The sequence below is a fragment of the Rhinolophus sinicus genome, chromosome 14 (genome assembly GCF_057876585.1).
Source record: "Rhinolophus sinicus isolate RSI-liver-muscle chromosome 14, RSI-T2T, whole genome shotgun sequence".
Classification (NCBI taxonomy): domain Eukaryota; kingdom Metazoa; phylum Chordata; class Mammalia; order Chiroptera; family Rhinolophidae; genus Rhinolophus; species Rhinolophus sinicus.
Genome location: NC_142514.1, coordinates 31700228 through 31721461, shown reverse-complemented (window position 1 = coordinate 31721461; position 21234 = coordinate 31700228). Strand labels below are relative to the sequence as shown.

Sequence of the window (21234 nt, the reverse complement as noted above, 5' to 3'; positions counted from 1 at the left end):
TGTGCGCTGTTCTGAGTATGAGCGTGATGAACTCTCATGCCGTCCAGCTCCATCCTGCCTGGGACGTGAATCATCCCTTTGTCCAGCGTATCCACGTTGTATATGCTGCCTGTCTCGGCTATCAGCTGGACTGTCACAGTATTGCCGTGCTTGTGTTCAAGTAACCCTGATTTTATTTAATAATGACCCCAAAACACAAAAGTAACGATGCTGACCTTTCGGCTATGCCAAAGAAAAGCCGTAAATTGCTTCCTTTAAGTGAAAAGGTGGAAGTTCTCAATTTAATAAGGAAAGAAAAAAAAATCATGCTGAGGTTGCTAAGATTTACAGTAACAATGAGTCTTCTGTCTGTGAAATTGTGAAGAAGAAAAAAGACAATCATGCTAGTTTGCTAAGAGAGACAGAAACCACATTCACAGAACTTTCATTACAGTATGTTGTTATAATTGTTCTATTTTTTTGTTAGTTTTTCATTTCTCTATGCCTAATTTATAAGTTAAACTTTGTCATAGGTATGTATGTATGTATGTACGTATGTATAGGGGAAATATTATGTGTGTGTGTGTGTGTGTGTGTGTGTATGTGTGTATGTGTGTGTGTGTGTGTGTGTGTGTATATGGGGCTCAGTACTATCCCCAGTTTCAAGCATCCACTCGGGGCCTTAGAATGTACCCCCTGCAGATAAGGGGGGACTATTGTTGTCAGATTCATAAATACATAAAATAAAATGGTTGTTGCAAGTGGCTGGGGGGCTGGGGGGGAAGGGGAATGGGAACTTACTGTTTAATAGGTACAGAGTTTCAATTGGGGAAGATTGTAAGTTCTGGAGATGGATGATGGTCATGGTTGCACCACAATGTAAATGTACCTAATGCCACAGAACTGTATACTTGAAAATGGTTAAAATAATGAATTTTATGTTATGCATATTTTACCATAATAAAAAAAATAGAAAAAGAAAGTAATTTGAGCAGGAAATTTCTTTGAGGAACTTTGAGAGAAAATTGCTTTCCTTGATAGACTGTAAGCTACGTGGTGGTAGAGATCAGATCTGTTTTGTTCATTTCTTTATGTAGCACAATGCCAGTTGTCATCACTAGACCATTAGTAAATGATGTAGAATGAATGTTTGCAGTGGTAAATTCCTCAGTGTATTGACTTGCAGAAATCATTTTTTCAGAAGGAATTTTCTCTTCCTGATTAGATTGCATTATCTGCATTTGGAAAAGAACAAAGTGAATAAGATGAGTACATAATTTCTACCATCTTTTCCAGTAGTATTTTAGGAGACATATGATTTAGTATGATTTTAAATGGGTGGAAAAGGAAGGATTCCTGGAGAAGTAGACTCACACTGATCCTGGAAAAGAATGCCCAAAATATGGAAAGGCAGGATGAAAGTGAACAAAAGACCTAGAGGCCAAAATGAGAGGGGCGGGTAAAAGTGGGAATTATGATACGTAGATAGTTGCCTCTCTAGAGCAGTGTGGGACTCAGTGGAGCCATTGCCCTGCACCTTCTCACTTCACCCATAGTCAGACTGCAAGGGTGTTAGAAGTTGGAGGAACCTTGGCAGTCAAATAGATATTCCAGAGAAGACGTGTATTAAAGAATTTGGAGAGAACTTTGGATAAGGTGAAATGGACAACAGAAATATTAAAGAGGGAGCTGAGGTTATGGAGCTAATGGCTGACAGAAAAATATCATGCCACCTGAGAAGTCTGCCCCTGCTGAGCTCAGAATGAAGTCTTCACTCAGGGAATGCAGTATGCAGACATGAGTGCTCATGTGCCATTGGTTATGCGAACTGTCAAAGCCAGAGCTCTGTCTGGGGTTTGAGGACAGGTGTAGACAGGTCTATTATGCAGACAGGCTAATAACTTTCATGGACATGCTTTAAAGCCATTGATCTTTGTGTTTAAACAGTAAATGCTTATCCTTGGATCTTTTCCAGTACTTACTTCATATATACATTTCTTGTTCTAAAACATTACTAATAAGAATTATTAATAATTGTTATAATTATTTCGCCTATTGGTTTTGTTATTTGCTTTAAAAATAGGTATCCCTGTTAAGATCATAAAAAATACTTTATTGCCCTAAAAAAATTTTTTTAAAGATTTTTTTTTTTTTTAAATTAGGGAAGGGGAATAGGACTTTTTATTGGGGAACAGTGTGTACTTCCAGGACTTTTTTCCAAGTCAAGTTGTTGTCCTTTCAGTCTTAGTTGTGGAGGGAGCAGCTCAGCTCCAGGTCCAGTTGCCCTTGCTAGTTGCAGGGGGCATAGCCCACCATCCCTTGCGGGAGTTGAACCGAAGACCTTGTGGTTGAGAGCCCGAGCTCCAACCAACTGAGCCATCCGGGAGGCAGCTCAGCTCAAGGTGCTGTGTTCTATCTTAGTTGCAGGGGGCAGAGCCCACCATCCCTTGCGGGAGTCAAGGAGTTGAACCAGCAACCTGTGGTTGAGAGCCCACTGGCCCATGTGGGAATCGAACGAGCAGCCTTCGGAGTTAGGAGCACGGAGCTCCATCCGCCTGAGCCACCGGGCCTCCCAGCCCTAAAATTTTTAAACATTACAAATTAAAATTTACAACTTACTCTCTTAAAAACAGGTCTATAAAAATAACACAAAGATATTCTTTATGTTCCTGATGGCGTATATTGTCCTAGGTTTCCTAGTCTTTTGTATCTTTGTCCATTTCTGTTCTACTTTTCTAAGATCTTTCTCTTTTCTTCTTCATTCCCTTTTCCTTTTCTCAGTAAATACAGGGAGAGTGTGTTGACCATTTTAAAATTTATTTTATGTTAGATGAAGAGAAGAAAAAAACATGTGGGAGCTTTACAATAATCTTATAGACTCTGAAGATTAAATTTTTTATACCATTTCTCTGAACTTTTATTTTTATTATTGAAAGGATATTTTATTTTTTATTGTAGTGGACTTTTTCTGTAGTTGGCAAATTATGTTTTAAATTATTTTAAAGCATACGACTAAAACTCTTTCTAATTGTCTTATTCATTTCCATTTTCTGATTTCTTACTTTTTGTTGTAAAAACCCAAAGCATCTCTGGCTCAGAACAATCAGCCAGTTACTCAGATTTTACTGGTGCTTCTTTGAAGTTTTTTTGGGTTTTGTCTTTTTATTTTGTTTTGTTTTAAAATATCAATTCTTATTTTTCATATCATTCAAAAATAATAAACTGAAATAAGGAAACCACCTATTTTGGCAACTTAAATGCCACTAACCTCCCCATCCCAAGATTCACTACAACTTTAATCTGAAAGAAAAATAAATCTCTAAATTGCCATCTCTATTTCTTCATTGTATTCTGATTTGTAGCTAAATCTGTAGTAGCCAGCTAAATTTTGGGTAATTTTTTTTCTTAAAAAATGGGAGAATTTTTTTGTTTTACCTACTCTATGGAATGGGAATAAAAAGTTGGAAAAATTTATAAATTATAAAATGCTATATGAATGTTAGTGCCATTTTTGGTAGAGATTGATAACAGTTTAGAATATGGTTATTCTAACTTTTTTTTTCTCCTTTTAATATTTTTATTAGTCAAATTTTAAAGGTATTCCTTTCCTGGCTGTATAATACAAATTGACCACTGCTATAGAGAATAATGTATCTACTTCATGAGGTAGTTTTGAAGATTCAGTAAATACAGGGAGAGTGTGTTGAATGATTCAAGGAATTTGTAAACCAAGGGACTTAACAGAAAAGTGCAATTTTCCAAATTGGTTAGATCAAAGTAGAGAATTATTAGGGTGTGAACTTCAGATGAAACCCTGGTACAAGGAAACCACATTCACATTTGCAAAATTCTATTTCCACAGGAAATAGAATTTCTACTTTCTTCTTCATCCTCATTGTATACAGCAATTGGCTTGTGTGTTGGGTGTGTGTTATGGGTGTGGGATTCCAAGTCTGATTCCTCTGTTGCTCTTTTGGAAGCATTTTGTTCCCCCTTCTCCCAAGAGTGGAAGCCCAGGGTGGTGCACCTTAACTTATTTGATAAATTACTTCTGGGGTATCTAGATCCCATGAGAAAAATTTTCCTTAAATCTATAAGCCAGTCAAAGCAAAGTAACACCGAGTAGAAGAAAGATGACAACCAGGAAGCTATGATTAGAATCTTCACTTTTCCACCCTCTTCTTTTCTCCTCTTCCTCAGCTGTCTGGTTTTTTTTTATTAAATAAAATAACCTTGGACATTATAAACATGATATTTCTTAAGGCTGAAACCAAAATGGCGAACTAAAATAGACAACTAGGCAGATGCCCTAATTTGACCTAATTTATTCATTTGTTTGTTTATTCAACAACTATTTATTAAACATTTACTCTGTGAGGTACAATGCTAAGTGCTTGCTATAAAGGTAAATCTCTACCCTAGGAGAACTTTTAGTCTAGTGGGAAAAAGACAAGGAAATCGTCTGTCACCTTACTATGTGATAAGTTACCTGATAGAGGCAGACATAAGTGTTGTGGGAAACAGGAAAATGTTAGTTACAAGAATTTGATAGAAGAAGGTGGCTTGTCAGTGATTTGATGTCTCATCGATTTTGGTTTAATGTCTTTAGATGCCTAAAAGCTTCATAAAGAATGAGATAGGATTTCAATAAAGAGACGACCTTTTCTGGGGTAGGATCCACTATCTTGGTCTCCCCAGAGTGGGATGTAGGCAGCGTGGCTCTGACCCTTACAAATTTACTAATGCCTACTACCTAATAATAGGATAGAACCCTTGTTATCTGATTGTGAACCCCTTCTCTCTTTTGTATTTGCAGGTACCCTAGAATACGTTTCCACACAGGTCTTGTGGACGCCCATCTCTACTGCATGAAAAAATACGTTGTGGACTTCCTAATGGAAAATGAGTAAGAAAGAGGGAGATAGAGTCAAGGCCACAGTGTTTAGGCTACCCTGTATTAACAGTTTTAAACCTTGATAATGTTAGATAACCAGTTTATATAACCAACAATTGATTTTCACCTTTGTTTTATAAATGAAATTATGTTATCAGCATACCATTATTTTATCTGTATCACAGAGTCCCCCGCTGGTATTTTTGGGATCTGTGTTGTAACAAACCAGAAGAATATTTTTATAAAACTAATAGTAACCTGTGATGCCTGTCTGCACAGTACCAGTCTCTTCTGACTTCCTTCTGTAAGGGTGAGCTCCCCAGCTCGAGTGCTATTTGTCTCCAAGCATATGTCCTTCCTCTAGACAATTATCCTATAGATGAGCCCTTTTAGCAAAGGGCCAGACTTACCCAAGAGGAGGGAATAAAGAAAAGCAAGTTTCTGTGCAATTTTAGGAAAGAAGTCCACCCTACTGAGTGAACTTTCATGAATGCAGAGAAACAAAATTTGGTACTTGTCTGATTTTGCTTTGAGAACAGAACTGTGGGCTTTAAACACATCCTATGTCTGGCAGATTGCAGAACTTGGGTTTCCAGAGAGAAAACCTCCTTTTGAGGTTGATCTCAAGGATTTTTGGTAGTAAATGTAACTAGAGTCCTCAGAGGAACAGCCAGGAAAAGATTTAATAACTGCATGGTAAAGAAGAATTGCGGCTAGTCTCCTTTGATGGCTGCTGAGTAAGTTTCTGCCTTGAATAACACTGGCGGATGGGAGAGCAAGCAGGCTGATACCACAGCAGCCAGTTCCCTCAGACCGGCTGAGGAAGGGAGTTGGAGAACCTGAGTTTAAATGCCAGCATGCCCTTGGCTGATGGACTTGGATATATAGAGGAATGTTAAGGGGGAAAGGGAATTATTCTTCTGTGCCCAGTATGATATTTCTTGCAGAATCCTAACCCTCATCCCCCACAATACCTGCTAAACGCCTACAGGAAGGTCCATGTAGAGCCAATGGTAAAACAAATCATTCGCACTCCTGAAAAGCTTCCCCAGGGATTGTAATTTCTCTGTTTTCCCTCCCAGGACACTGTTCCCCTGCTCTCCTCTGATTTACTATTCGTTTTTTTTCATTCAATCAATAAATACTTATTAAGCACCCATTATGAGGCAGGCATTGCACTAGATGAGCTGTGGGATCAATGGTGAATAAGCAGACATAAGTCTTCTCATGGAACTGACAGCTAAACTCCACAGTGGACTGTAGAGACTTTGCTTTTTAAACAGCAAGAAAACTTACCTTAGAGAATGATCCAGGACCTGTTTTCCAGTTACCAGTCTGGGCTATTCATATTTCAAAAATGAAGTTAACTCTTGGCCCTTAAAGGGTTTAGTTTTTATTCCCAAATGGATATGGAGCCCTGTGAAATAGGCTCTGGCTTTGATGTGCTGGGAGGGAATGCAATAGTAGAGATCATTGTTTGTTTGTTTTTAAACCATTTACTATGGAAAATTTCACACAAGTACAAAAGTAGAGAAAGTAATATAATAAACTCCCATGAATCTGTCACACAATGTCAACAATTATCAATTCATGGCCACTCTTGTTTATATATGCCAGTACCCGTCTCCTCACTGTCACACCAGATTATTTTAAAGCAAATCATTCTGATATAATTTCATCTGTAATTATTTCCATTGTAATTATCGGGAAATATTTCAGTATGTATCTCTAAAGCATAAACAATGTTTTTATCTTTTAAACAAATACCTCAATACCATTATAATTCCTAAAAATAAATAAATAAATAAGAAAAAGACCCAAAAAAAACTAACAATGCTTCCTTAGTACTACCAAATGGGATTGTAGCTTTTGGTGTCTGCGTACCAGAATACCAGCATCCTGGCTGCCGTAGCGCCTTTTTAGCTCATTTTACCACCACCAGTTATCTGCTCCCACACCTGGCAAGTGTAATATAGTGTTATGTCCCTTGAGGACAAGCCTGAATTTGGTGATTCTGTGGCCTCTGGCCAGAAACTCTGCCAAATGGGACTTTCTCAGAGCCTGCTACAATGGAGAATGATACAGAGACTCACCTCAAACTACTTCCCCATCTCAAGATCTACTAGAGAGACTCTTATCTCTTTCTTCCCCCATCTATCCTTCACTTCTCAGAGTTGTTGGGATTAAAGGATTAAAACTGGTAAATTTCAACATACGAGGAACAATATAAAGACATTGCAGGACAAATTAGAATAGTGCTCGAGGGAGACTTTTTCTTCCTGTCTGAAATAGTGGAAGTTGTGTCTCAAAGTTGTGGGAGATGGGGTTGAATGGGTTGGCGGGAGCAGCACGCAGGAGATCTTGAAAGCTAAGCAGGGAGTTACAGATCTTTAAACAGAATAATCCCATATGGAATGAGCAATGATGCAACCTAGCAGGAGAATATAGATGATTCTGAGTGGGAAAGAGACTCCTTCAAGGTAAGTAGGAGTCATTTATTATAATCTGGTTATGAAATGTTAACTCTGTTAGGGATGGAAAGGAAAAAGTAAACGTATGAGACACCACTTCAAGAAAAGACTATTTTAGAAGTGTTATCTTTCACTTATGGAAGTTAACATATTCTGCCCTGTGTCTTTTTCAGTTGTTTACATGTTAATTCTTCCACCCGAATTCTTTGAGATTAGATACCCACCTGCATTGGTAAGGCATTCAATATGTGCTTGGTCAATGAGAGGAAAGGAAATATAGTCATAGCTGAAGTAATTTGGTACATCAGCAGTGAAAAATGAGATGAGGATTTCTGCAGTTTACTAAGTAGGAAAGCTGTGAAAAGAAAACCTGCACTATCTTTAACAGGAAAAGTTTAGTAACTGGACAGGTGTCCACCCTTCTGTACCTCACATTCCTCATCTGAAAATTGGAAATAATAGTACCTGACCCATATGGTTGTTGTGGAAAATACTTGTAAAGAGCTTAGAGCAGTAGTTGATGCAAAGTAAGAACTTGAATTAACTTTTAGTTGGTCACCTACTGGTGTCAGGTACTGTGTTGCTAAGTGGTAAATATAAAAAGGTGGCATTTCTGCCTTCAAATTGCTCATAGGTTAGGGAGAGAGGGACAGGTTAAACATTGTTACAGTAAAATGTGGTAAGTAGTATTGGAATATAGTAGAATAGTACAATGGAAGCACAAGAGAATTTGGCGGGGGATAATGGAAATACTCTATATCTTGATTTGGGGTAGTGATTACAGTAGTATAATTTGACAAAACTCATTGAACTGTATGTTTAAACTGGGTGTATTTTATTATATGTAAATTACATTTTTAAATTGATTTTAAGTTTTAAAAAATGAGTTGGACTTGCCACAATTTTTTAAAAACTCAAAGCAACAGACATTTAATTATACCCAAATATATTCTTTTTTTTTTTAACTTTTTTATTTATTTTTCCCCCCTTCTTCCGCCTCCCCCCCAGCCCCCACACTCCAGTTCAAGCTGTTGTTTCTCAGTCTAGTTGTGTAGGACACAGCTCCCTGGCCCATGCTGGTATTATGAGCCTTGTGCGTCTCCCCAGCTGAGGCAGTTGGTCACCGGTTATCGGCTTACGGCTGCTGGCCGCTCACAATGGCTGCTGGCCACTCACTGCAGCACACAGTAGCCGGCGGCAGCTCATGCCAATCTCTGGCTGCTCACAGCAGCCCAGCTCCAGGGAGAGCTGTTCACAATCTTAGCTGTAGAGGCACAGCTCACTGGCTCATGTGGAAATCGAACCGGCGACTTTGGTGTTAGGAGCATGGCACTCCAACCACCTGAGCCACCAGCCAGCCCCTTTTTTATTTATTTTAAGTATTTTTCCAGGACCCATCAGCTCCAAGTCAAGTAGCTGTTTCAATCACAGTGGCCCATGTGGGGATCGAACCGACAACCTTGTTGTTAAGAGCACCGCACTCTAACCAACTGAACTAACTGGCAGCCGCCCCCCCCCAATATATTCTAATTGCTGTCTTGGAGGTTGAGGATGCCAAGATGAATACAAAATATCATATGCCATTGTCTTCTATAAGCTTGAGAAAATTGTACTATGAAACAAGAGAAAAAAAATGAGTCAGAGATCCCAGTCTTAATAAATGGGGAAAGGACACTTCAGGCAGTATCATGACAGCTCTGCTTTAGAAAGACTCCAGCAGCAGTGGGTTGAAGGAAGGGATTGAAGGATTATTGGACTGAGTTTATATCAGTGATTCAGATTAACTTTAGTGGCAAAACCCACCCCTAAAACTGGGCAGAATTTAATAGCCTAATATATTTACTTACTGTTTCAATATTGATTTTTAGCTAACATTCAAACCATCTCTCAACTTTCTAGTCACTTGCCTCCAGACTCTTCCCTTCTAATCCATCCTTCCACAAAACCAGAGGGCTTTCTAAATTGCAAATCTGACCATATCATTACCTATTTGACCAGATTTGCCTTGTCCCAAGCATTTACCAGCTAAAGTGATACATGGGCCCAGGAAGTAGTGCATGGGGCAACAAGACTATGACGAAAGTTGCTGAGGGATGCTGCAGTTTGACTTGGATGCTAATATCTTTTGATGAAGACCTGCTTGTCTACCTGTGCACTAAGGCACTTTGCTTCTATTAGTAGGTGATTTTAGGCCTAACCCAAGCTTTCTAAGTATCACATAAATCTTAAAAGCCATTAAAAAAAAATAAAAACAGGATTGATAAGTTTGACTAATAACAATTTTTTTTTTTTAGTTTCAGGTGTACAAAGCAACATAATAGACATTTACACCCCTCCCCACTAATAACAATTTTTAAAGTTCTGCATGGTGGGGGGAAGAAATAAACAGTCTAAAAATAACAACAAAGGAAGGGGAGGATATTTGCAATACCAGGGTAGCCCCAAATACTAAATTAAAAAGAGCACTTTAAAATTAATAATGAAAAGACAAATGACAATAGAAAAATGGGCAAAAGTTATAGAAAAAGCTAGCACACCTATGAAAGATGCCTGCTATCACTCATAAATACAAAATGCATATTAAACAGCTGTTGTTTTTTTTTAAACTTTTATTTATTTATTTATTTTTAAGTGTGTTTTTCTAGAACCCATCAGCTCCAAGTCAAGTAGTTGTTTCAATCTAGTGGAGGACGCAGCTCACAGTGGCCCATGCAGGGATCAAACCAGCAACCCTGGTGTTACTAGCATCGTGCTCTAATCAACTGAGCTAACTGGCTGCTCTATATTAAACAGTTTTAGAATATGATCTTCATCTGTCGTATGACATAGATTTTCAAATTTTGTGATAAGGCTAGCAAAGCTGTAGGGAAATTCCCTTATAGTGTTCTGTATAAACTTTCTGAGGGGCAGACAGTTGATAATCTGTCAAAACTTAAAATTGTATTTTTTGACTCAGCAGTTCCTCTTCCAAGAATCTGCCCCACAGAAATATTTACTCAAAAGTATGGAAACATTCATTGCAAAATGTTCTTTGCAGCATTGTTCATAATGGGAAAATTATAACAATTTAAATACAGTACATTATGGTGTGTTCATATTGTGCAGCTATTAAAAAGAATGAAGTATATGGTGATATGGAAAGATTTCCGGATATGTTTACTTAAGAAAAGGCAAGTTGTAGTATTAGTGTATATTTTCAGTGTAATATGATTCTATTTTTTGCTTTAAAAAATAAAAGGATATCCGTATGTTTTCTAAGATTTTTTTTAATCCATTTCTGAATACAATCTGAATACAGATGGATGTTCTAAAGATTCTCTTGAACATTTCAATTCAAAATATCTTAATGTTATTTATAAAACTAGAGAAGAACCAAATATCAAACAATTATTTTTAAGAAGAGATTTTACCAGCTTATATGCTGACTACCTTTCTTTGAGAGTAACTGTCTCAAATCACCCTTAATAGTAATGAGAACTATTGTAAATCTGGCAATTTGGGAAAGAAATTGCATCGCGTTTTAATTTTTATTTCTTTAACAATATTTTTGAACATTTATATCTATTTCTTTGTTAAGGATAGTAATCTTTTTGTCCTATTTGTAGAAATTATTTTGTCTTTTTAATTTGGTGGAGTTTTTTTATTTACAGCTAGTAGTCAAGTCTGTTGTTCTCCTTTGTGATTTCTTATTTCTTAGGAGCTTAAAATTTCATGAGGCAGGTGTTTCTGGGAAGGCTATGTTTAAGAGGGAAGGGAGAAAGTAGAGTTGCCCAGTCCCAGGGCAGTGGATCCAGCTGCTGGTCTTAAGTCCCAAGGTCAGGATGTTCACAATGGTTCACGGTGGCCTGTCCCACTTCTTGGCACAGCCTTGAGTTGCCTCTACTTTGAGTAGGAAACAGGAAGAATACTTTTTGTCCTCCATTATGCTCTAAGCCAGCTGCATTATGGGAACTGACCTGCCGCTGAGTGCCAGCAGAGGCAGGTGGGACCTGGCAGGACTGCTTCATGTCCTCTCTTCAAATCACTGTCTAATCGCCTTTAAAGGGCTGTGCCTAAAGGAGCTGTGTGCCAAGGTTTGTTTGCTTGCTTCTTGCAGTGACAGTTCTGTTTGGCTCATAATGTAAATATCATGGCTCTGAGATCCCCCAGCTGCCCATGCTTTGTCATTTCTTCAAAGGGAACTGACTTGTTTTCCACCAGAGGGGGCCAAGGAACATTTGCTGCCCACACTGCTTTGGCACATTAAAAGAGGAGAAAAAGAGCTAAGAGTAAATGTTATTTCGTTCTTTGTATTCATATGGAAATTTTTAATCTCTATCAAAGGATCAGGAGAAAAATCACATTGAAATTCAATACAAGAGCTTCCAGTTTACACAGAATGTTTCAAAGATGTTTGACTTGATCCTTTAAAAATGATAAAAACCATGAACTGTGTAGCTCCAGGGTTCATAATTTTGCTTATCCTCCTCAGCCCCCGCCTCTGTCTTGCCTTCCTACCTACTCTCCATCTGTGTGGTCCTGTGTCAGCCTGCAGAGCTTCTTTGAATGGGGGCTGGGGGAGGGGGTCAGAAGTATATACAGCAGCAATCAGGTTTATAGGGCTGTTTTTAGAGTCTTACAATTGGTCTCCCTGACTTCAGTCTTCTCATTCCTGGCCACCATCTTCATTCTCTCTATTCCAGGCCTATTTCCACTGCTACAAGAATGATCTTACTAAGAAATAAAATTGATCATGTCACTTTCCTGCTTAAAAATTACCATTGGCTTCTCAGTTCAGGCTTTCCAGACTGCCACAGAAGGCTTCCATGATCTGACTCCATTACCCACTTAATCAGCCTCATCTTCTACCCTCCTCCTTAAATTAATAATTTGGCTACTGTCCACTGGATTACAAATTCTTTGAAGTCAGAAACAGTGTATTTCCAAGACCTAGCACAGTTACTGGCATATTAATAGGTGCTTGTTAAATGCCAAGTAAATTAATTAGTGGTTTAAAATTCTAAAAGGTCAAAGTGTAAGAGAGAAAACTAAAAATTATTTGCTAGTCTCTCACCCCTTTGTGCTTTCATTTCCTTTGCTCAGTATAAATCAAAAACATATTCGTTGTACTAAGGATCAGGTCACTTCTTCCCCATTACAGATTCCTGGTCATTTAGACCAAAAATCCTGTCTCAATACCCACCAGAAAACACCACACTCCCTGACACCAAAAAAGGCAAAATGAAGGAAAGCTCCAAAGCTCTTGGCCAAGGTTACTTACTGCTAGTATCTGAATGATGTAAAAATAGTGCAGGAATTTTTTTTGCCTCTGAAAGTTCTTTTAGGCATTGATCTTTGATCTTATTTTCCGTAAGTGCTATCCTAAACTAACCTGATTACATAAAAGTAAACTGAAGTTAATTTTGTTGTGGAAATTCTTTGCTAGCCATTGGTAAATGAGTATAACTGTTATAATGTGAGGAAGCCCACTCTTACTTAAGTAGATGGGAGGATGAAATCTGCATGAGAAGTTCTTAAGTTCTTAATCATTAGAATGGATTTTAAATTGGCAGAATCTAAATCAAATAAGGAGAGTAGTACCATAAAAGCTAAGAAAAAATGAGAGGGAAGAAACTTAAGAATGGCCTATAATTGTAAAATTTGATAATTTGCATAAAGAATAAAAGAATTGCCTATAGTCCCTTTACTATGAGGGAGTATAGAGCAGGACCCATGTGTGCAGTCTTTGAATAACACAAGTGTTAGTATTAGAAAAAAAAGTCATCACCACAACAGATTAAAGGGAAAAAATGTGAGTCCATAGATGCAAAAAAAAAATTTTAATAAAATTCAATGACCATTCATTGATAAAAGCTCTTAACAAGTTAGGAATAAAAGAGAACTTCCTTGATCTGATAAAGAATATCTACACCAAAAAAAAAGCCTATAGCATATGCTGACTATTAGCTACAAAGCATGAACCCCAATATCTACACATAGAAGACAGTCAATAAATGATACTTTGATGATGGAAAAAAACTGCAACAATCATCAGTCTAAATGATAAAATATTTTAAACATTCTTTTTAAAATCAAGAACAAATATGGATGACTGCTATCAGTGCTTCTATTCAGCATTATATTGGTGATTTTAGCCAATATGGTAAGACAGTGAAAAATAAAAGATATAGGGATTAGAAAGGAAGAAAGATAATTGTTGTTTTCATAGTTGGTATGAATGTCAGAATCTACAAATAAATTATTAAAATTAACAGGACTTTTTAACAAGGAAATTGGCTATAAGATCAAAATGCAGAATAAATTGAATTTCTATAAACCAACAAGAAGAAAACAATTGTTTAAAAGATGCCATTTATAATACCAACAAAAAATATACTTAGGATTAATCTAACAGAAGATACGCAAGGCCTTTATGGAGAAAAATTTGTAATGTTTTTTAAACAACTTTTTTCAAAAGACCAGAGCACTCTAACTTCTCATGAATTATTGCCAATTAAGAATCAAGGCACCATCAAATATATGGTGATGGAAGGAGAACTGACTCTGGGTGAACACACAATGGGATTTATAGATGATGTAATACAGAATTGTACACCTAAAATCTATGTAATTTTACTAACAATTGTCACCCCAATAAATTTAAAAAATAAAAGAAAATAAAAAAGAATCAAGGCACCATGTTAAAATACATACACACATGCTCACTCACACATACCATGTAGATGGAACTTTGTGAAACACTGTTTTCTGCATAGATCAGAGGAAGGGATTCCTATATTCAATACACTACCCTCCTACCTCCGGCCTGAAGCAGATGGAGAACTTAGATCTGCTGTTTCTCCAGAACTGCCAAATCCATGCCACTTTTGATCTCTGTCAGTCACAAGGTGGCATGACCAGAAGGAAGTTGGCTTTTTCTTGGATGCACAGAAGATCCAAATAGTCAGATTTCTCCTATTTGACCACTCTTTCTTCCTAGGTCGATCACTTCCATCCGAAGTGAACTGATTCCATATCTAGTAAGAAAACAGTTCTCCTCGGTTTCGTCACAACAAGGACAAGAAGAAAAAGAGGAGGATCTAAAGAAAAAGGAGCTGAAGTCCTTAGGTCAGTGCTTGGGTTGGTGCAATATGGGTAAGGGTAGCAGCACCTTGGAAAAAGAAGCCTACCTCAAGGCAGCATATCCTTGTCTAGCCAACAAGCAAGACAGGCTAGCTGATGCCACTCTCTGAGATCTGGGTAATCTTATGCAAGCAGATCCTATCACTGTGCTCTTCAGGGACAAGCTAATCATACCTCTGGTTCAGAGCTCTGGTTTGGTTGTGTTCCTCACTGGACTATTTTGACTTTAACTCTGCCTACTTTTCAGTTCCCCTGTTCTCCAGGCTCTGGGCAGCCTCACTTCTGACTAACTCAGTTTGTTCTGTCAAGGAAAGAAATGTGAAGGAGTGTATAATTACAGTCCAACCAGAGGCCAACCAGACTGTCTCCTTTCCAGGATGTAGGGGTGAAGTCTGCCTTATTTGCTCTCATATCCCTGCCTAGAAAAAATATATTTATCAAATAAATTATTAGCCCTGTCACCTGAGGCAGGTTACTCAGTCTTTTTTTTCCCCAAAACAGTACATTTTATTTGACATTAGACAACATACTCCCCAATTTGTGATATGTAGATTGATTTAGATTGCTTTTTGGTGTACTCAGTCTTCTAAGCCCCAGTTTTCTTACAAAATAAAAGATCTCAAATGATTATTATAAGAGTTAAAAAACGGGCCCAGGCATCAAGTCCTGTTGCTATTTCTGTCATAGCACAACTACCACATATGAAAATAGAGGCAAGCCTCACAATATGGCTGGTCACTAAAGCCTGGACACTTGCTTGGGTTACTTCATGATTTACAAGAGTCATCTATTTTATTTTGCCTAGTAGTACTTGATGTTGGTCAAACTTGCTTGTAGGACCTCTTTTTAAGCATTTTTGTATCATACAATATTTCAAAAGTACAAGGAGGCACATTACCTCTTTTAATTTGACTTAGTCTTTCAGGTTTTAGTGGGATTTCCCCAGGGTCCACGCTGCATGGGTGAGTTCAAAGGAGAGAGGTGTGAGTTGTACCCTCTTTCAAAACTTGTCTAAGTCTATATCCCCTATGTCAGTCTCTCTCACTCACTTGCTCTGTTTGGGTGTTTATTCTACAGATATTTACAGTTTTATAAAAGAAGCCAGTACACGGACCTTTGCTCCCTATGATGCCTGCTGGAATGTCTGTCGAGGAGACAAATGGGAAGATTTGTCTAGATCACAGGTGCGCTGCTATGTCCACATCATGAAAGAAGGGCTCTGCTTTCGAGTAAGCACCCTGGGACACTACATAGAAGCAAACAAACAGGTGAGATGATGAGTTTACAAGAGAAATCGTGGGAACTCCTACCCCAGAAACAGACTGAGTCTTTTGTCTTATTTCTTCATTAGGTACACAGTGACTTGCTCAGATTCCCTCTCATTCCCAAGGTTGATCAAGACCTGGCATGTCAAGGGAGACCATTGTGGTGCCCAGGTCCAGCAAAAGTGAAAACAGAGGGCCTGGTCCATCAAGGCAGAGCCTCTGTGACTCCAGGGAAAAGCTAAGCTCTCCAGGAAGTCTAATTCATAGTCTCTGGGTTCAGTAGCTTTCTCTGATTCTGCTCAGCATGCGGATATCTACAGTACTTCATAAACAAGCAGATAAATACTGCATAATCATTGCTGTGATGAAGCAAACGTAAGCACACAGGAAAGGCTTTCATAAGAAGGTGAAGGAACAGAGTATAGAGTAGCCAGATGGCAAAACCTCAAGGAAAGAATGTCTTTGAGAGAGAAGTATCTGGAAACATCATTAGAGAGTAAAGAGTCTTTCTAACCCCTTCTCTTAACCCTGAGATTTATGAGATACGGAGAATGAGTAGCTTCTGTTAAAGGGGAAACAGTGCCGTGAAAAACAAGCCAGGTTTTAGTTTAGTTAAGAGATGGAGAGGGGGACAGTGAAGAGGCTGAGGATGTAGGGGAGCTCTTTACTGTGTAGCAGGCACAGGAGGAAGGTTTTAGGAGGGAGGGATGATGAGACCATGGAAAGGAAATACAGAGCAGTATAGGATTAAAAGGAGAAACTACATTGGGGTGGCATTCAAGAACAACGAGGATGAGATGCTAAAAAGAATAGCTGTTGACATGGTTCCTGGGAGAATCCTGTGAAAACTGTCAGTGCAGGTATAAACTGGGGGCTGGGGTTAGAGAGGTCAGATAGAGTGATAAAAGATAATTGTTGAAAATTGGGGTTGGGATTGAGTCCCTGAAGAAAACCTGGCTCAGGAAACTTCAGGACCCACACCGTATGGTAGATATAGCCCCAGCCCCAGACCTCAAGGTGGCCTCAACCTGGATTGGTTATAGATCCAAGGGAATCCAAGCCAAAGAGTCTATGAGAAATCATGGATCCTATATTTACCCAGTGCAGTCCTGGGTAAAGTTAGCCCCAACTTAGGGTCAGAGCTATAAGGAGGCTCCCTTAATTTGACTTTTTGTTCTCTTTCTTCAATTCTATGACTAGAGTCTCGTAGGCTAGTTGGAAAGCAACTACATGGACAGCCTGAGACTAGAGAAGTATCCTCTGAAGTGCCAGAAGGGGCTGTACAGCAGACAGGCCTGAAGGGCCTTGGTTGAAGTGTAATAGAGGAGATCTCGGGGTTGGGGACTGGGGGATTAGCATTTACATTACCATTGTAGCCAGTCCTGGCAAGGCCTCCCTCAGCCAGTGTGGTCACCACACACAGTACGCTGGCCAGCATTCTGCTCATGCTGGAGAATCACAGGCACACTGTGCCTTCCCAGCGGGTCCGGAGCTAAAACTCTATATACCCATAACCTTTTCAATTTTCTCATACTGGAGAGAGAATGTGGGAAGTTTCCCTTCAGGATTTTATTTTGGCTGGTGAAGAACATGGATGCCTTCTCAGGGTCTGTCCTGACTATAGAATTTCTCTGACATTGCTCCCATCCTCACTCACACGTGACCACAGTGGTCCAGCAGGTGAGCAGGAACCTAGGATGACTATGGTCAGGACTCAGGATGCTCCTCGCCCTCATTAGTCCTCCTCTCCCAAGTGCTGCCTGGGTATCTCAAAGGCTTGTCTCACCACCTCCCGGCTGGGGGCCATGGCATCACTTTCAGGGAGGATACTCTCAGCTAGGAAACAGGATAACACTACTGGAAGCTGCTGCATAAACAATTCTTGTCCTAAGGGAAAGGCAGCAGCCTGCTGCTCCGCTCATCCAGACAGGAAGCTGTGCCTGAAAACTACCCATATCTCTGACTGACCATTAGGTTCTACCTAAGGTGCTTTCAGGTGTTTTCTGATTTTACTTTAGTGACCAAACCTCTTTTCTCAAGGTACTCAAATTGCTACCTGATCTCTGTCCAGAAGAATCACTGGTGCATTCATCAGCCCAGATTGTCAACAAACACTTGGTAAGTGCTAACTTGGGCAGGGCAGGTATGGGACAATCTCTGGGTGCATTGAGGCTTGTTCTTGTGAAGCTGGATTGGGCTCTGAAGCCCTGAACCTCATTAGCCCCAGGGAAACCCCAACTGGGTTTTGGTTATAAAGTCTCACCTAGCCCAGGTACTCCAGAGACTGACCGGAAGGTGCTGGTCCCAGCTACACAAACCCTGGAAGGAAGAGCCATTATAGTCTTGGCACTCAGGCACAGGAGCTTCCATCTCTCTCCCTCTTCTTACCCTGATTTGAGCACTCTTCTTCAAGAGAGCACATCTAAACACATAAGTACATGAGTGTGTAAGTTTGAGTTGGTCTCAGGTATTATGTGACCTTGTAGCCCTGAAAAATACTGGTGATGGTCCCTCTTGTTGAAGTGTCTCTGCGGAAAGATACTATTAGACCCCAGCTCAAAGGATTTGGGGGGTTGGTTTGCAGTTGGTTGAGATGAATGGACAAGACTTTATATTTGCCTTTTGCAGGTTGGAGTTGACTGCCTCATCGGGCCAGATACACAGGTTGGAGAGAAGTCATCCATTAAGCACTCGGTCATTGGTTCATCCTGTGTTGTAAGAGATAGAGTGACTATCACCAATTGCCTTCTTATGAACTCAGTCACCGTGGAGGAAGGGTATGTTTCCCCTTATGCCTACTTAAGGCAATGCCTTTGGTACCCCTGGGAGGCTTTGGGGGCCATCACAGTCTAGGAATGGGTTCAGCTTGGGGAGGGGTAGAAAGGGAGAAGGATGAAAAGAATAGTGCCTTGGCCCTTTGAGGTCTTGGTTTTGGCTCCATAATGAAATGGTCTCTGAAAGCATTTCCAGTGCCCTCCTCACACGTGTGAAAATTGTGGTCCTGGCAGAAACTGCCTTCTCTTGCTTTGGTATCCTACTTGATGGGATGGTCATAGTAATGAGCCACTGGCAGTGCTGGAAAGACACTGTATCAATATCTAAGGGTCACCTTCCCTTATCTCAGTATCCAGAGCAGCCCTGAAGAAGGCAGAGGCCTAAGAGGAGTGAACGTATAAGCCACAGTTTCTGAGAGAGAGCCTCTCTGTTACAAGTTACGGAGAATCTTCCACCATTTTGAGATCTCATAGTGTCCTAAAATCTTGGTTTATGACAGCCTGAACTTGGAGTAAGAAAACTTGAATGATATTTAGTAGGATTCTTTCTCTGCATAGACCTTAGGTTTTTTCTTATGTAAAAAACAAGCCAAAAAAATTTTTTTAAAAAAAGCAAGCATAAGTGATGGAAAAAAGGAAGGATATTACCAAATCAGTGTTTTTCAGACTTTTTAGAAAAGTTTGCAGACTTTTTCTTAAGATAAATTTTATGAATAAATTCAATATTTAAAACTGATAAAAGCACAGTGGTTTGGAATATAGTGAGGAAAGGGCACTTGTCCTTCCTATAGGATGTGAAGCAGATCTATAAAACAAATTTTGAAAAACTGCTATGCTAGATCAGCCTGACATTGGTTCTAGCTCTGACACCTGTTGATTTCTATGTCCAGGAACTGATAGGAGAGAAGGATAGGAGAAGACTGCAAGGCCAGTGAAAGCTGAACTACCTCTCACAGCTGCCCGTGAGGGTGGGGGAGAAGCATTTTAGGGAAGAGGAGCTCCATAGGGATAGAGCTAAAGGTTAAGCCTTTGCTCTTTAGGAAGAGTGACTAATGGAAGACAATAGACAGGACTGAGGGAGGAAGTACCATATTAAAAAACCAGAAAAGTTGGAGATCATAGGGATATTGACCACTAAGATTTGTCCTTCCCCAAACTATGTGACTGACTTCTAGAACCCTGACAACCAGGCCTAAAGCCTTTAGTCAAGTGTATGGATGAATCTTCTCTGGTAAATCTAACCAGCCCAAGTAGAAAAACATGAATTTATTTACATCAGAGATTTCTAACAGCCCAGTCAAATCACTCTATAGTAAAAATAATGGATGACAAATTATTTTCTTGTGCTTAGAGCTTCCAATCAGTGTTTTCAAATTCTCTCCTAAATATGAAGAGATAATCAAAGATTACGAGAGATCTAAAGAAACCTCTATCATGAAAGATAGAGACCAAATCAAACAAATAGAAAAAAGCAACTTAGAGGAGCAGTCGGATAGCTCAGTTGGTTAGAGTGCAAGCTCTGAGCAACAGAATTGCCGGTTTGATTCCCATATGGGCCAGTGAGCTATGCCCTCCACAACTAGAGTAAAGACAACAAGCTGCTGCTGAGCTCCTGGGTGGCGGGATGGCTCAGTTGGTTAAGAGTGTGTGCTCTCAACAACAAGGTTGCCGGTTTGACTCCCGCATGGCATGGTGGGCTGCGCCGCCCCCCCCCCCCCCAACTAGATTGAAAATGGCAACTGGAGACTTGGAGCTGAGCTGCGCCCTCCACAACTAAGATTGAAAGGACAACAACTTGACTTGGAGCTCATGTTGATCCTGGGAAAAAACACACTGTTCCCAATAAAGTCCTGTTTCCTTTCCCCAGTAAAATCTTAAAAAAAAAGAAAAGAAAAGAAGGAAGGAAGGAAGAAAGTAAAAAGCAACTTAGAAGAAACAGAGACTCTACATGGAGAGAAAAATACTTTCAAATAATCTGTCATTTCAAAGAACAGAAAAAACTCTAGGAAATTAAAAATATGATAACAAAAAGAAAAACTTCAATAAAAGAATTGGAAGATCCATTTGAAATTTCCCAGAAAGTAAAGCAAAAAGGGAAAAATATGGAACATAGAAAAGATAAGAAAATGACAGGACCAGTCCATGATGCCCAACATCTGAATAGGAGTTCTGTAAAAAGAGAATTGGAAAAGAAAAAAAAGAGAGAAAGTTGAGAAGTTAGAGGAGGAAATTATTTGAGAAATAATATAAGAAAATATCCCAGAACTGTAAGATACAAATTTACTTAATGAAAGGATCTACTAAGTGCCTATTACAATGGGTAAATATACACCCATATCATTTAGAAATCTCAGAACATTCACAACAAAGCATGCTACAAACTTACAAAGAAAAATATAATAGGTCGTGTACAACTCATCAGGAACCAGAATGGCTTTGGACTTATCAGTAGCAACAATGGAAACCAGAAGATAATAGAACAATGCCTTCCATATTCTAAAGAGAAAATTAATTTGAACCTAGAATTCTACACCCAAGCAAAGTGGAACAATAAAATAAAGACATTTTCAGACAGGAAAAGTCTCCAAAACTTTTCTAGAAGATATGTTCCACCAAAATGACTAAACCAAAAAGAGATAGATAAGAAACAACAGATGCAAATCAAAAAAATGCACACACAAAAAAATCCATAAGATGATAGTGAAGGCAGATCCAAGGATGACAGCTAT

General features: G+C 39.2%; 1 protein-coding gene across 2 annotated transcripts in view; it reads left to right on the top strand.

Moving 5' to 3' along the window:
* The window catches only part of EIF2B3 (eukaryotic translation initiation factor 2B subunit gamma), a 112107-nt gene that overhangs the window by 72684 nt on the left and 18189 nt on the right, over nt 1-21234 (top strand). Inside the window, exons 6-10 of one of the 2 annotated variants that reach the window (XM_019716550.3) lie at nt 4796-4885; nt 14324-14451; nt 15544-15734; nt 17772-17849; nt 18360-18508. In XM_019716550.3, coding sequence (XP_019572109.1) covers nt 4796-4885; nt 14324-14451; nt 15544-15734; nt 17772-17849; nt 18360-18508 — 636 coding nt within the window. The remainder of the gene's footprint in view (nt 1-4795; nt 4886-14323; nt 14452-15543; nt 15735-17771; nt 17850-18359; nt 18509-21234) is intronic. The other variant, XM_019716551.3, reaches the window with a different exon arrangement.